Here is a 16,011-nt window from a genome sequence, read left to right as displayed (position 1 = left end):
TACATTTCCTTGAAATGAAATGATCAAAAGAATTCTGACATTTTTCTCTTGGAAAGACTTTTTAAAAATATTAAAATCAAATATTTTAGTTTGCAAAATTCCATATTTTATTTTGTTAACACTGAATTGCCTTTCCTGAAATATGTTGCAAATTGTTTATTGAAAACCTATATTACCCTGAATCTGATTTAATACACATTTATCTTTTATTTCCAGAGATAAAAGAAAAAATATTTTCTATTTTTCACCAAACTATAGAAAATTGTCCGATAATAAGTAAACTTATGTTTTATGCATTTGTATAATTGTGAACCTACCTGTATATCTGTGGATCCGTATTTATATTTTTAGATTCTAACCAAAGACTCTGTATCTGTATCTGTACGTATCATAATTAGTATTTGTATCTGTATCTCTAAGTACTAACTAAAGACTCTGTAACTGTATCTGTATCTCTAGGTTATGACCAAAGACTCTGTAATTGTATCTGTATCTCTATGTTCTGACCAAAGAATCTGAAACTGTATCTGCACCTCTAGGTTTTCACCAAAGACACTGTAGCTGTATCTGTATCTCTATTTTCAGACCAAAGACTCTGTAACTGTATCTCTAAGTACTAACTAAAGACTCTGTAACTGTATCTGTATCTCTAGGTTCTGACCAAAGACTCTGTAACTGTATCTGTTGATGCTGTGGTTTACTACCGTGTATCTAATGCTACAGTATCTGTGGCTAATGTTGAGAATGCTCATCATTCTACCAGGTTAGTACAGGAGCAGGACTATATTAAAATCTAAAACTAATCCGTTTTTTTAAATATTAAATTTTTTAGAACTAAGTTTTTATCGAATTAAACTTGAAAATGTGTTATTTTGTTTACTGGTTTTACTTTTATCACAATATACCAGATTTTGAGAGAAACAAACATTTTCAAAACTACTTCCTCCGTCCTTCTTTTCCTTATACTTGGGTCTGTAACACTTCCTTGTTCAACAGCAGGATCTAAATAATCTTGAGAATTAATATAAAAGTTTTTGTTTCAGGTGAAACTAATTTGCTTTAGAAGAATATATTCTAAATTAACATTATTCCCTCTACATTGCACATGTTCAATCACAAAAATTGTGATTGCGTTCGGACTGGCTTTAGACAAACATAAAAATATACTTAAAAGGAATTATTCAAAACTACATTTTATTTGTTATTTGAACATTTTACCCTTATTTCATGGTTTTCGAGATGGACAAGATTTACTGGAATATATTTTGAAAAAGATGAAAAATCTTCAAATTATTTCAAAATATTGTTCATTATTGTGTAAGGAAAAGAAAATATAAATTAGATGATATATAGGATCAGCAATGGGGAAATTACTCCCCTAGATTTTAATATATTCATATTTATCCATTTCCCTGGCTTAGTGCTTTTGTCTTTCCGTGATGATAAAAAATAATATTGAAAACTAATCTCGGATTTTCTTTTTCTCTTGCAACTGTCCTTCATATATCTTTTATCTGTACTCTGTTCCCTCAGTAGACATGAAAAAAACTTGCTGATAATAGAGATGGATACCCTTCATTAGATTTGTATATACTAAGCTGGTACTCAGACCTAATCCTGGAGCTAGTTCTCTAATCCTTGGAGAATTAATATTCTTCAACCTAGAGATACATAGATACACCTTGGACCAAGTATCCTGGTTTCTTAATTGAAGATTCATGTTCAGGAAGTGGATTGTTCATTGTATGGGATAGTAACTGTATAATGTTCACAGTTAACCCTTCAGAGCCGGAAATTGAAGAGAGTGTCTTTGATAGAAACTCCCGAGTTTCCTTTTTCGTAGATTTTAATTTAAGAAATCAAACAAAAAGAGAATGTTCAGGAAACCAAATGAAATAATATTTCTTAACAAATATATTAGTATCTATAAAACTGCCTGACTCCATTCATGAGACCTAGTTTCCAATACTTGGTTTCATGACTATTCATGTCTTAGGCTTTGGGCCCTAATGTTCACAATAAACCTTACTGGGCAGTGTTCAGTGTACAAAGTATAGGATAGTCACTAATGTTTACAGTTAACCCTACTGAGTAGTGCAGTTCAGTGTACAAAGTATAGGATTAGCGTACATTTACACTTTAAGAATATAATCTCAAATATAAGTACAATGTTGTATAACCTTGTTCAAAGAGTTCAGAGCGTTCAGAGGAAAGGATCTGATTAGTGATTACTACTCCCATACTCGTCTCATTCTTTATTATGCTAATTCTTTTATCTTTGCAACTAGGTGTCGAAATATTTCATGTATCGCAACATATTTTCCATTTTGTGGGATTAAAATAAGAATCTGGAAGAATATCCTAAAATAATATCTAATTGTCGCATAACTTTACCTAATGTCTGTTTAGATACAGGGTGTCCCAATAAACATGGGAATTCAGTGACGAATTCGATATCGTCTTTTTAAATAATTTTTTAAATGTTTCTCAATTATTAAATTCTTCTTAATCAGTAAGTTTTTGCAAATAAAAGATAATAAACATTTTTTATTACATAAATTAGTATTAAATTGTTTTATTATTTTAGATTACTCGCTCAGACCACGCTTAGGAAAATGCATTATTAAGTCATTTATTTAGAAACAATTTTAATATAGTTTTACCCCAGGGGAAACTAACATTTGAGGGAAATAAAATTAAACAAAGCAAAAATATTAAAAATGTTAACAATAAAATTTCAGATATATTTTCATTATTTACAAATTTTTCGTTAATGCAGAAGAGGGAAGAAGATAAACATTTTTAAGAAGGAAAACATTGAAAGTATTTAAGTATTTAAACGCTAAAAATGGATTTAATATCTTCGTTAGTAAATAAAAACTAAAACTACATGAAAAGTGGTAAAAAAATGTTAATGGCGCGAAATTGTAATGCATTAAACCAGGAATATCCTTGGAACAAAGAACCTGCATGAGATACTAAGCGACAGAGAGAGTATATCCAACTCTATGCAGGTTATTTTTATATCATATATTCATTATTGTCTAGATCTATTTTGTAATTCTATGTCTATGGAATCTTAGGTATCCCCCTTCCCCCTGCATCAGTAAAAAGTTATGCTTTTTCGTTCCCAACGGGTGCTGAGACCCCCCCCCTTTGTGTACGCCCCTGCTAAGCTACAACGCTATAAATCGACAGTGCTTAAAAGAACTGTAAGCATAATTAGTTTTGTTTGCTTTGTTTGGTCAAGTATGAATTAGTTATTAATGTTTATAATTTTGTTTCAATTGTGATTTCTCCTCTACAAAAGTGACTTGCCCATTTCTATAGCTGAAAAACATATGGGAATTATTAAATTAACAGTTTTAAAGAAAAATGACAATATACAATGAATAGTTTATAGCATAAGTAAAAATAGGCATAATTTGAGCAATTAATAAAGTATTTGATATTTGTTTAGAGTGTACTGGATGATGCTACTATGTATATATATATATATATGTACTGGATGATGCTACTATGTATATATATATATATATTTAGAGTGTACTGGATGATGCTACTATGTATATATATATATATGTTTAGAGTGTACTGGATGATGCTACTATGTATTTATATATATATGTTTAGAGTGTACTGGATGATGTTACTATGTATATATATATATGTTTAGAGTGTACTGGATGATGCTACTATGTATATATATATATGTTTAGAGTGTACTGGATGATGCTACTATGTATATATATATATATATATATGTTTAGAGTGTACTAGATGATGCTACGACTGCCTGGGGAATTAAAGTGGAAAGAGTTGAAATGTAAGTTTTGAGTTTTAATAATGTTTATAGTCTATACAAAGGTATATTTATGGTCTATACAAAGGTATGTTTATGGTCTATACAAAGGTATGATTATCCAATCCAAAGGCAGGGGGGACAGGGTTTATGTGATATATTATAGAACTGCTTAAGAACTGGCTTGAAGTAAATGAACAACAGATTGTAAACAAACCTAGCTTTTATAGCGTTTATATCAGTCCTAATACGGCACAATCAAATATGTACAAATATGTACCTTTAGTAAATATATTTCGGTCTTTACAAAGTCCAGGGTGTGAATCTATCTAACAGCAAATATAATTTAAGTATTATATTCATAGCTGTTCCACATTTGTTGGTATTTTTGTTCTGAGTAACTTTGGTTTTATGTCCAAACTCATGAAGGGAAAAATTATAACAACAACAAGCCTAAGATTTTCAGGTTGCTGTTGGGTGTAGGCGTTTTCAGATTGGTTGCGTATTTGTTGAATATGATCTATTAAATACTTCAACTTTTATACAAAATCTGGCATATGTCCGTTTTGGTCAAGGTACCAATGCAAGGAAAGTTAATTGCGGTCGTGTATACTCTGCGTACATATTGAAAACAGAGTTCTCTCTCTGGGCGGAATTTGTAAACAAGAATAGATGCATCAGTGTTCGTCTGGTATCCGAGGAGGTTAAAAGCATTTAGTTTTGATAATTTTGAAAATTCACATAATAGTTTCCTATGACCAGAATATTTCATAGATTATTTTTGTGAAAATTGATTCCATGTCAGGCTGTTACATCCGTCTAGTGTTTGCTTTTCCGCCCAAAGACAGTACAGCTGCAGTACAAAAAATCCGTACACCTCTGAAATAACTTTCCTTGCATTAGTACCTTGGTTGTGGTATAGTTTTGACACAGCTTTCTATCAATTTCTCGAGACAGGAACAACAGATAGATGTCTTATAGGTATCGTTCAAAACCTGAAATTCTTAGGTTTTATTCTATTTATTCCCTTTCATTTTTCCTTTACAGTCCCTTTAAAAGCCTAACATTACTAATCCCAGCGACCATCAACATAACAAAAAAAGATTGTTTAAATTTGTCAAAAATAAGGTGAACATAAGTCTAAATTATTTACATGAACAGAGGTAGACCGACCAGATATCAAACCTGGAGCTGATGGTTATTCTATTTTCTATAATACAGTTTACTCAAATAGATTATCAAGTACAATAGGTGGCCATATTGAATACATTTACATTCAGTACAGATGTATTTTATATCACAAGGGACAAATCAATTTTCAGTGCCAGACAAAATATTCAATAATGATGATAAATTGAGTCTTATCTACAAACTTTTATTTCCCAATCCCTATATCTTTGCAACTCAATTTCAAAGACCTTTGATCTTAAAACTTAAAATTATATCATATCAAGTAGCATCTCACTTTGAAATATCAACGGTTTACACCAATAGATTGCAAAGATATAGGAATAAAAAATGAGAAATTGTATAAAAAAACTCAATTTCTTTAGACTAAAGTGTTAAAGTTTGGCTTAAATTAGTGTATTTTTATGAGTTCTTTCTTTTCTTTTTATACTGTTATATCTACTGTTCTTTTCTTTTTATACTGTTCTATCTACTGTTCTTTTCTTTTTATACTGTTCTATCTTATGTTTTTTTTCTTTTTATACTGTTATACCTACTGTTCTTTTCTTTTTATACTGTTATATCTACTGTGTTGGCACTTTCACATTTGACACCAATGACATCATGCAAAAATTTCTTTACCACCTATTTTTCAAATAAGAATAATTAATTACTTGTTAATCTATTTTAAATGTTCTAGAAGAGGGGGGTATACAATTATTAGACAGGGTGAGGGGTAATGTGTTGAGAATGGACCTGTAAATTGGAATCCTGGTTTTAAATAATTTATCAAGTCAATATGTGGTTAGTTCTTAAGTTAGTCTTGCGTAAGAGGGTGTAAATTAGAAGGAGTTTAGAAGGATGGAAGGGGGAGGGGGTCGTGTGTCAAGGGGGAGGGGTAGTGTTGCAGAACTGCAGGGGTTTCTTTAAGGAAATGAGGTTACAATCATCTTGAAATTGAATCTAGGAATTCCACTTTTAATCTATTAGATTATAAGAACTGGCAGGAAAAAAAGATGTTCTTTATCCAATAAACCTGCTCAGTTCCCCCCAGTTTCCTTCAGTTTCCTTCGATTTCCTATCTTGTAAAATGTAAAAACAAAGGTTTGTAAAACAAGGGACTAAGTGACTTTTAGAACAGAAAATTTTCGCTGCTTTTGTTAAAAAATAATTATTTTAAAACCTCTTACAGGTGTTTTGGGTTTTTTTTAAAAAATGTTAAAGAAGGAGAAATTTTTACGCAGAATACTAATTTAAAAAGTGTGTTAATCTAAGGTTGTATTTTTAAACTGATTTCTGATTTGAGAACTTCACGTCAAAAAATTCCTTGAAACAGAAAATCGTTAAAGAAACAGATTTAGTTTCCAACAATTGTACAGAACTCAAATTGTACTCTGCAGTACAGATCTTTAACTGTACTCTGCATTACAGAAATCCAAATTCATTCTGCAGTACAGAGCTCCGACTGTGCGCTTTAGTACAGAATTCAAACTGTACTCTGTTGTACAGAACTCTAATCGTGCTCTGCAGTACAGAACTTTAACTATACTCTGCATAACAGAAATTCAAATTTATTCTGCAGTACAGAGCTCCGACTGTACGCTGTTGTACAGAATTCTAACTGTACTTTGTAGTACAGAAATCTAATTGTACTCTGTAGTACAGAACTCCAACTGTACTCAGTTATACAGAACTCTTACTGTACTCTGTAGTACAGTTAGAGTTCTAACTGTAATCTGCAGTTCATAATTCTAACTGTACTCTGTAGCACAGAACTCTAACAGTACTATGCAGTACAGAACTCTAACTGTTCTCTGTAGCAAAGAACTCTAACTGTTCTCTGTAGCACAGAACTATAACAGTACTCTGCAGACAGAACTCTAACTGTACTCTGCAGTACAGAACTCTAACTGTTCTCTGTAGTACAGAACTCTAACTGTACTCTGTTGTACAGAACACTAACTGTACTCTGCAGTATATAATTCTAACTATACTCTGCAGTACAGAACTCTAACTGCACTCTGCAGTACATAACTCTAACTGTACTCTGTTGTACATAACTCTAACTGTATTCTGTAGTACATAATTATAATTGTGCTCTGTAGTACAGAACTCTAACTGTACTCTGTAGTACATAACTCTAACTGTTCTCTGTAGTACAGAAATCTAACTTTACTCTGTAGTACATTATTCTAAGTTTACTACAGAACTCTAACTGCACTCTTTAGTAAATAACTCCAACAGTACTCTGTAGTATATAACACTGATTGTACTCTGCAGTAGAGAACTCTTTCTGTACCTTGCAGTACAGAACTCTAACTGTACTCTGCAGTACAGAAGTCTAACCTAACTGTACTCTGCAGTACATAACTCTAACTGTACTCTGCTGTACAGATCTCTAACTGTACTCTGCTGTATAGAACTCTAACTGTACTCTGCAGTAGAGAATTCCAAATTTACTCTGCAGTGCAGAACTTCAATTGCACTCTGGAGTACATAACTCTAACTGGACATAGCATTACAGCACTCTATATGCAGTACATAACTCCAACTGTACTCTTTAGTACTGAACTCTAATTGTAACTTGCAGCACAGAACTCTAGTTGTAACCTGCAATATAAAACTCTAATTGTACCCTGCAGTAAAGAACTCTAGTTGTACCCTTCAGCACAGAACTCTTATTGTAACCTGCAGCACAGAACTCAAGAACTTTAACGTTGTATACTGCAGTACAGAACTCTAAAACAACTAGATGACGATTAAGTTTATTTGTAGTAAAGATGCGAGGCTTCCAGTTCAGTTACAGCGAGCAATGGCAGCAGAAGCTGAAGCAGCAAGGGAAGCTCGGGCAAAGGTTGGTTAACATTTTTTATTCTTCCAGACAAAGAACTTATTTCTCGCCAAAAACTCTAATTTTCTAATCACCATATCTTGTGATTTTATAAACCTTTAATATTTGATAAGACAGATATAATATTTTTGTCTTAGACATCAAGTTGCAAAGATGTAAGCATTAAAAATTTAGATTTCGCGGCGTGTAATTAGTTTCTCAATGATAAATAGTAAATATTTTTATATCTTAAATAATAAAATCGTTAAGGTAATAGCTGCCGAGGGAGAACAGAAAGCTTCGAAAGCTTTACGAGAAGCTTCATTAGTAATGGCTGAATCCTCATCTGCTCTACAGCTTAGATACCTTCAGGTTAGTAATGGAGGTATACCCATCTACTATAGAGTTTAGATACCTTCAGGTTAGTAATGGAGGTATGCTCATCTACTCTACAGTTTAGATACCTTCAGGTTAGTAATGGAGGTATACTATACCTTGAACCAAATAAAAATCCAAGTGTAACTAACCCAGAAGTCACGGAACGATCAGAAGCAGGGGATAACTTGGGGATTAGCTAAGATCTGAACTTCTTACGCTTAACGATAGGCATCATGTTTGTGAACAAACGACATTTTTTGTCAACTTGGATCGTTCAGAGGAATGAAAAAAGATCGTTTTTTTTTTAAAAGTACGAAGAAAACAACTTTTAAAAAAATTTAGTTTTTACTGAATGAACAAATTTTTCAAAAGAATTTAACAAAACAATCGTTTTTTACTGAATAATCGATTGAAAAAATACGGAACGAAATGGGTTGGGTCGTTCCGGAACGAAAGAAATGAAGAAAAAAACTAATGCGCCCATCTCTACTTACGCTTAATAAATTGACCCCTGGCGTATGTTGCCTTCTATGAAATGTCAATAGGGATAAGAATAGCAGTTATTTACATCATACTTCTAGGCCCACACAAATTTCACTAAAAGGGGATGATTTATTTGGTGTACCGTCCCGTTTGCCTTAAATATTCTGTATTTGCAGTACTGTACAGCTTGCTCTAGCTGCTTGAAAGTTTGGTCAGGGAAATGTACCAGAGTTTGCAGTGGGTTTTCCGTCAAATTGTTTTTTTCCTTGGCAGGAAAATATTAAAAACTGTTGAATCAGAAGTTGCTAATCACAGAAGCCTTATTTACCTCAAGCTAACTACTTTTTACCATCAATCATCTTTTATAAATCAAATCATTTATTTCATTTCTATATAATCTATTCAGTTTAATTATTTAGTTTATTTAACTATAAATCTATCCAAATCTATCTTTAAATCTAATATTTCTATAATTCTTCCTCGCTTACATCATCTATCTATCTATCTATCTATCTATCTACCTATCTATCTATCTATCTATCTATCTATCTTTCTATCTATCTTTCTATCTATCTTTCTATCTATCTCTATTTCTATATATCTATCTATCTATCTATATATTCGACCTGGCAACAGAATAAATCTACAATCAAACCATCATATTCTCTTTATATCCCTGGACACGGCCTAGACAATATTTATTACAATAATTATATTAATAAACAAATACAGCGTGTTCAAAGCTAGGTTTAAATTTAAAGGGACTGTAAGCGTAATTTCAAGTGACCCCTTCATGAAAAAATGACAGAGAGCCCGATTTACAATTTAGTAACCTTGGAAGCTTTGTCTTATCAAGTATGAATTAGATATCATTGTTTTTTCTTTAAACTGTTTATTTTCATTTGCGGTTTCTCAGCGAATCAGACTTGCGCATTTCTTGTTTATAAAAGCAATGGAGAAACTCACAGAAATGAATACCTTTTGAGTCAGAAAAACGACGGTATCTTTCACATTATTGATCATACTATCATATATGTTTCAAGGGTACCGTTGTAAATCGGGCATTACCAGCTTTGCATTGAGGGTCAATTGAAGTTACGCTTAAATTAAGTCCTCTTAAAGTATTTTATGCAAACTAGTATTTCTTATATATTTGTTATAAACACATTTTTTCTAATATTCTAATATTAAAAAAAAAATACAAATTGGATAGAATGAATATTTTATTATGATAAGAAATTGATCCTTTTTGTTGCGCATTTTTTCAAGAGCAGATCTCAAATTTTCTAATCCTATATCTAAGGTCTACGACATTGGGTTGGTTAATAATATCAGAGTTTGTGGCAACAACTCAATTCCGTTAACTATAACAATCCCTTTCAGTGTTCAAATAGGAGTGGAATTTTATACTTTTTGAACGCTGGACACATACTGTTTGTACATTGTACACATTATATTATTGTTTAATCATATTTCAGCATGCGTGCAGTATAGTTCTATATATATGCAGCAGTATAGTTCTTAACAATAATAAAAGATTATATTTGAAAATCCCACGTTACTTTCTTTAACACAGAATTGTTTAAGTTCAATTCCAATTTTAGCTATAGTATGATTTTTTAAGGAAATGTAAAGTATTGGCATACAAATCCGCCAAGCAATCATCAGAAATTCGAGAAAATTGGATCGGTTCATTATTAGATCGGGACAATTTGAGATCTCCAAAGAATGTTGACACTTTATTTTGATAAGGAATTGATTCTTTGCCAAAAACTCAAACTTTCCTATTCCTATAACTTTGCTACCTGATGGTGTAAACTTTTGATATTTCAAACTAAGAATAACTGATTTAACAGAATCAATAGTTTGTAATATCTAAGGTCTACGACATTGGGTTGCAAAGATATATGCATTAGAAAATCAGAGTTTGTGGAAAAGACTCCATTTCTTTTGAGAAAGAGGAAAAATATTCAGAAAGAAAATTCTTTCCAAAATCAGCGCAGTCCGTTTCGTGCAAGGCTCATTTTTTTGTCTTTTTAAAACTAGTTTTGTACATCCAGCATTTTATGTTTTTCAATATGGAGGATATCATGAGCACAGAAAATTCTAAAATCTCAATTTGTTTAGGGTTAATATATAATCCAGATATAATCTTCATATTTAATTTTTTAGATGATTAAGACTGATACATTTTACACAGAATGCTTTTATTATGTAACATTTTCTAAAAACCTGTAGCTAGCTACTGTAGCTAGAGAAAGAAAACTGAATAAGGGTTTTCAAATTTAAATACTTATTTCATTTTAGAATTATAGTGAACAAATATTTTATAAAACAGTGGCCGAATTTAATGAATTTGAGCGGCGGTTTAAATTTAAGCCGCGGCTTAAATATGGTTGGTTCCACTTTAAATTGTATCAAATGTTTCAAGATTTAAGCCGGCGCTAAATTTAAACCGGATTTGGCGGATTTTGGCGGATTTAAACCGCGGCTCAAATTCTTTAAATTCCATCTCTGTATATATATATATATATATTGCTGAATTCCGACATTTGTTAATTATTCAATTATAAAAATAGTAATCCGGGAAAATAAGTTTATTGCACAAATCCTAGAAATGTTCTTCAGAGATTAAAGAATTATTGGAAAACTAATCTAATTTTTTAATCGAATTAATCAGTTATTAGATCAATCAAATCAATTCGTTCTATTAATTAAGGTTGCAATGAAAAGGGGTAGCATGCTAAATAGTTTTATTTTATTTTTATTCTATGACAATGAAAAAAAAAATTTCTATTTGCTTATCTGAAAAAAATTTTAATTTCAATTTTAACTGTTGATATTGTAATAGAATTTATAGATCAAATAGATCATAAAAAATTTTAATTTCAATTTTAACTGTTGATATTGTAATAGAATTTGGTTAAAAATTAAAATATTGCAAATATTTCTGATGTTTTAGCTTTTTTGTGGGTTCTGCTTTGGAACCTTTTAAACCAATTGATTCAATTGATTTTCAGACAAACTCTAAATTTTTATTTTGCGGAATCAAATGTATTTTGGTTCCCCAAGATTATTCTAGAATCTTTAATGGCTGAAGCGTACCTAGTTATAGTTTGTGTAATTAATTGATTCTCCGGGATATTTAATCAACCGATTTTATATTCATAATTCAAGTATCCATTTTACTTATAACTTTGTCGTTTCTTCCTTTGATCATTAAATACGTAATATATTTTTGTTTTATGGATTAAAATACGAAAAATTAGAACAGCTGCCAATGTTTCGCTGCCTCATATAAAAGCGATGAAAGTTATATATATGAATAATTTTTCTTTTTTTGAGTGCATAATTGGTTTTAAAGAACTCAAACTTTTGTTTGAAAATGCTCTACTCTACAGGGCTACCCTCTAACGATGAGACTTTAGTTCTATTTAACTATTTGAAGCCTAAAGGAATGAGTCTTTGACACAAATCTGATTTTCTAATCCTTATATATTTCCAACCCAATATCGTAGACCATTGATATTTCCAACTATGAATTCTGTTAGATTAAATAATCTAAAGGAATTGAGTCTCTTAATCCCAATCCGTTGTCGTACTACTTAGATATTTCAAACTTAAAATATTTGATCCAACAAGTTTCATAGTTTGAAATATCTATGGTCTACGATATTGGGTTGGAAATATATAAGGATTAGAAAATCAGATTTGTGTCAAAGACTCAATTCTTTTGAAATATCTAAGGTTTACTCCTTTGGATTGCAAATATATAGGGATTAGAAATCTGGCAAGTGACAAGAACTCAATTCCATTAGCTAAATAGTTTTTAAGATAATACCTTAATGTTTGACAAAGAAAGAAACAAGTTTACAAATGCAGTAAACAAAGATTAAGAATGAATAAATTCCATACAATCGCCTCCGGATGTCTAATTCAAATCTGCCAAAAACCGGTTTCAATTGAGCACCTGTGAAAATCTTGAAACATTGAATACAATTTTAAGTTGAACCAACCATATTTGAGCCGCGTCTCAAAATTAAGCCGCCGCTCAAATTCGTTAAATTCGGCCTCACATTTATCTTTTAATTAATGACAAGATCCTTAATATGTAATAAAAATAATGTTTTAACATAGATTTTACTGTTTCAGACCTTAAATTCAATATCTGCGGAGAAGAATTCCACAATCATATTTCCTCTACCAATGGATCTTATCTCGCATTTTCTCACAAAAGATCGAAGATAATAAATATGTGAAGAGGAAGACGACATCAAACAACGCGGCAGCTGCGCAATGCGCAGATCGAAATCATTGCACAATAAATAAATTGATTGTACAAGTTTATGAAGTATCTATTCATTTTCATTTAATTTTTTTTAAAGAACCAAATTTAAACTAATCTTAAGTGATAAATTAAGAATAAATTGCTTAGCTTTATTATATCAGATATTCAACAAAACAAAAATTATGTTCTAGAAATTGTGTTTTATGATGTTAAGTAGTATTTTCATTGTTATCTATATACATATTTACATGAATAAAAACTGTTCCTTCTAAGCACTAAAGTTAAGAATAAAATTTTCAACAAATCTTCTTTCTTGAAACTGATAATTCTAAAAATGCTAATGTTTGGCAGAATTTTGAAGACAAATTCATACCAAAAATTGAAAATTTAAACTTTAGATAATTAGAAATAATGAAGATTTAAGAATTGAATTAAGAAGAAAAAATTTTGTCAAAGAAATGTTTTCTTAGTTTTGATCATTTTCTTCAAAAATTATTATTTTCAAAGGTTAAAGGTTAGAGGTAATTGAAGATAATTGACAAAGACAATTATATATCTCCCGGCCTAACCTTTCAAATCCCTTGGTTGAACCATATTATCCTATTAATCCTATTCTTGTCAGATATTGGAGTATGTCGGAAGATAATTCCAGGTTTAGCTTGAGATAAATCCCTCCTCCCTTTCCTTGTATTCCTAGTATACACTGAATATATCACATCCCACTAACGATATATTAGGATTCTTCTCAATTAGTATAAAATAGAAGGGGATATAATTAGAAATTAAAGGTTTTCCACCCTTCTTTTCATGTTAAAAACGTAACTCTGAAACCAAACTTAAAAAAAACAAAACGTAAACCAAAATATTCCTGAGTATTGTCTTGTCATGAACATATTATTTTAGTACAATTAGTTCTTACCTTATGAAATATATCCAGAGGTTGAATCTTTTGTACTATTAACCCCTTCAGAAAGCATTAGTCCGTAAATTTTCTATTCCGACGAATTACATTAATTTCTTAATTCCTTATTCCTTTGGATATTACTAAATACCACTGTGAACAAGAGGAAAGGAGAAGTTGATTTACATTACTGGTACGAATCTGTGTCCTCGTAGCTTCTCTAGTTTGCACAAGTATGGAAAACGAAGTTTATCCAGATACATATTAGAAATTCAAAAAAAATTTCGTACGTCTCAATAGTTTTTTAATGAGAGGAGATATGCTTGAAAACCAAATATTTAAATCTTTCATGCATATTACTTTATTTTGACGTGTTACGATATAACGTTGATCTAATGTGATATTTTTGTCTGAACTTAGATATTTTTTTTATGTTTCCAAACTACACATGGTTATGTTTATGTTTATGTTTATACATAAACATGATTCAAATAAAAGCAACATTACCGCGGTTTACTCTTTTCTCTCTCTAACATACTCTCTGGCTTTATAGTACTATATAGACTTGAAATATCGTTCATTGTATATATTATTATTATAATATTATTATATTTGAATCATATAACTCACATAATAGAATATACGAGTTGCATTATGAACTAGAATATTCATAATCTGACACGAAATTCTATGAGGATATTGGATTAACGGATGTTTTAAAAAAGAGGAGAACAGGTCCAAAGGCTTCACTCAAATTGTATTTTGGGACTTACCGTATATTCAATATTATTTATTTAGCATAAATCCAAAGGTAATTTCTATCAAGAAACCCCAATTGAAGATAATTAATTTTAGGATAGAGAGACAAGACATTCTATAGATAGAGAATCCGACAAGACAATCTATATATAGAGAATCCGACAAGACATTCTGTAGATAGAGAATCCGACAAGACATTCTGTAGATAGAGAATCCGACAAGACATTCTATAGATAGAGAATCCGACAAAACATTCTATAGATAGAGAATCATTTCAAATGTCACTTTCATTCTTACTCACTTCATCGAAAATTTCATAATGAACGTGATATAAAGTTAAATTAGCTGTACATTATGGCACGTGTGTGTGATTGGTTTCCGGATTTTCTCCAAAAAAAATTATATTTCCAAAATAATTTTTTTTCAATTTAAATGAAAATAAAATTGAAATCAACTTTATATTTTGACTTCTGTTTTGTTTCAAAGCTTATTTGATCTAGAATTTGCCATTGAAATAAGACAAGTAAACAAACGTTTCAGAAAATTACTTATAACACTAATTTCGCACGAAGTGCAATAAAGTTTTTGGACTTAAACTTTCTCTTTATCTCGAAGATTCTTGCTTTTTTATATTAAATCTAAAAATCTAAAACCTTCTTGATAAAGAGAAAATTTCTGTCCAAAAACTTAATAACACGCGAACCAAAATAACAGTGTTAAAAATAGTTATTTCATACTTAAAATTCCCAAATGTGCTTAAACACAAATTGTTTTTCTTGTTACCAAAGAACGATTTGTTGCTTTAATGAGAAAAGATTTTTCCCATGTTTTATCCAGACCTGATTCATAGACAAAATATGAAGAAGAAGAAGAAGAACTTGAATATGTGCACTGAACATAACTGCTCCTAAGTGTTGAATCCCATTATGGAACTCTACAATTGTAAAACAAAAAATAGTTTGCAATTTGTTTAATTTTTGAATACTTTTAAACAAAACGTAAACAATAAAAAGTAATTCTTCAGTATGTTTATTTCTCTATGATTAGATGTTATCACGTGTATCATTTATTGAGTTTATCTTGTGCATTTATCTAACAATTAGTTTTCTTTCCTCCATGATGCTGCAGAATAATGTTGCTTTTTAGTTTTATTTACACTTTATCTATTTGTATATATATATATATATGCTAGGGTTTTAAGGCGCCTCGGGCCCATCTGCTATTTCAATTTTTAATTGTAGCTTTATCTGTGAGCATCTTCTCTTTGTACAGTATAAAACAAATACAAAAAAGTTTTCGGATTTCATAATATTTTTTCGCGCATTTTCAAAATTTTGCAAAAATAAAAAACTTTCAAGCACAAATTTTTTAAATTTTGATCATTCATAAATCTTCCCTGGGGT

The 16,011-nt window shown here is 30.6% G+C and overlaps 1 protein-coding gene across 5 annotated transcripts in view; it reads left to right on the top strand.

Moving 5' to 3' along the window:
* The window catches only part of LOC111701475 (band 7 protein AGAP004871), a 46,491-nt gene that overhangs the window by 19,162 nt on the left and 11,318 nt on the right, over positions 1 to 16,011 (top strand). For 3 of the 5 annotated variants that reach the window (XM_023472769.1, XM_023472770.1, XM_023472768.1), the window contains exons 7-13: positions 654 to 763; positions 2,588 to 2,611; positions 2,945 to 3,014; positions 3,771 to 3,826; positions 7,745 to 7,823; positions 8,070 to 8,171; positions 12,813 to 13,007. In XM_023472769.1, coding sequence (XP_023328537.1) covers positions 654 to 763; positions 2,588 to 2,611; positions 2,945 to 3,014; positions 3,771 to 3,826; positions 7,745 to 7,823; positions 8,070 to 8,171; positions 12,813 to 12,908 — 537 coding nt within the window. In that variant the 3' untranslated portion in view covers positions 12,909 to 13,007. Of the gene's footprint in view, positions 1 to 653; positions 764 to 2,587; positions 2,612 to 2,944; positions 3,015 to 3,770; positions 3,827 to 7,744; positions 7,824 to 8,069; positions 8,172 to 12,812; positions 13,008 to 16,011 lie in introns of those variants that run through there. The other 2 variants (XM_023472771.1, XM_023472772.1) reach the window with 1 other exon arrangement.

Source organism: Eurytemora carolleeae, unplaced genomic scaffold, assembly GCF_000591075.1.
Source record: "Eurytemora carolleeae unplaced genomic scaffold, Eaff_2.0 scaffold372, whole genome shotgun sequence".
In the NCBI taxonomy this organism is placed as follows: domain Eukaryota; kingdom Metazoa; phylum Arthropoda; class Copepoda; order Calanoida; family Temoridae; genus Eurytemora; species Eurytemora carolleeae.
The sequence above is the reverse complement of the archived record's forward strand: the minus strand, read 5'-3'. Positions and strand labels throughout refer to the sequence as shown.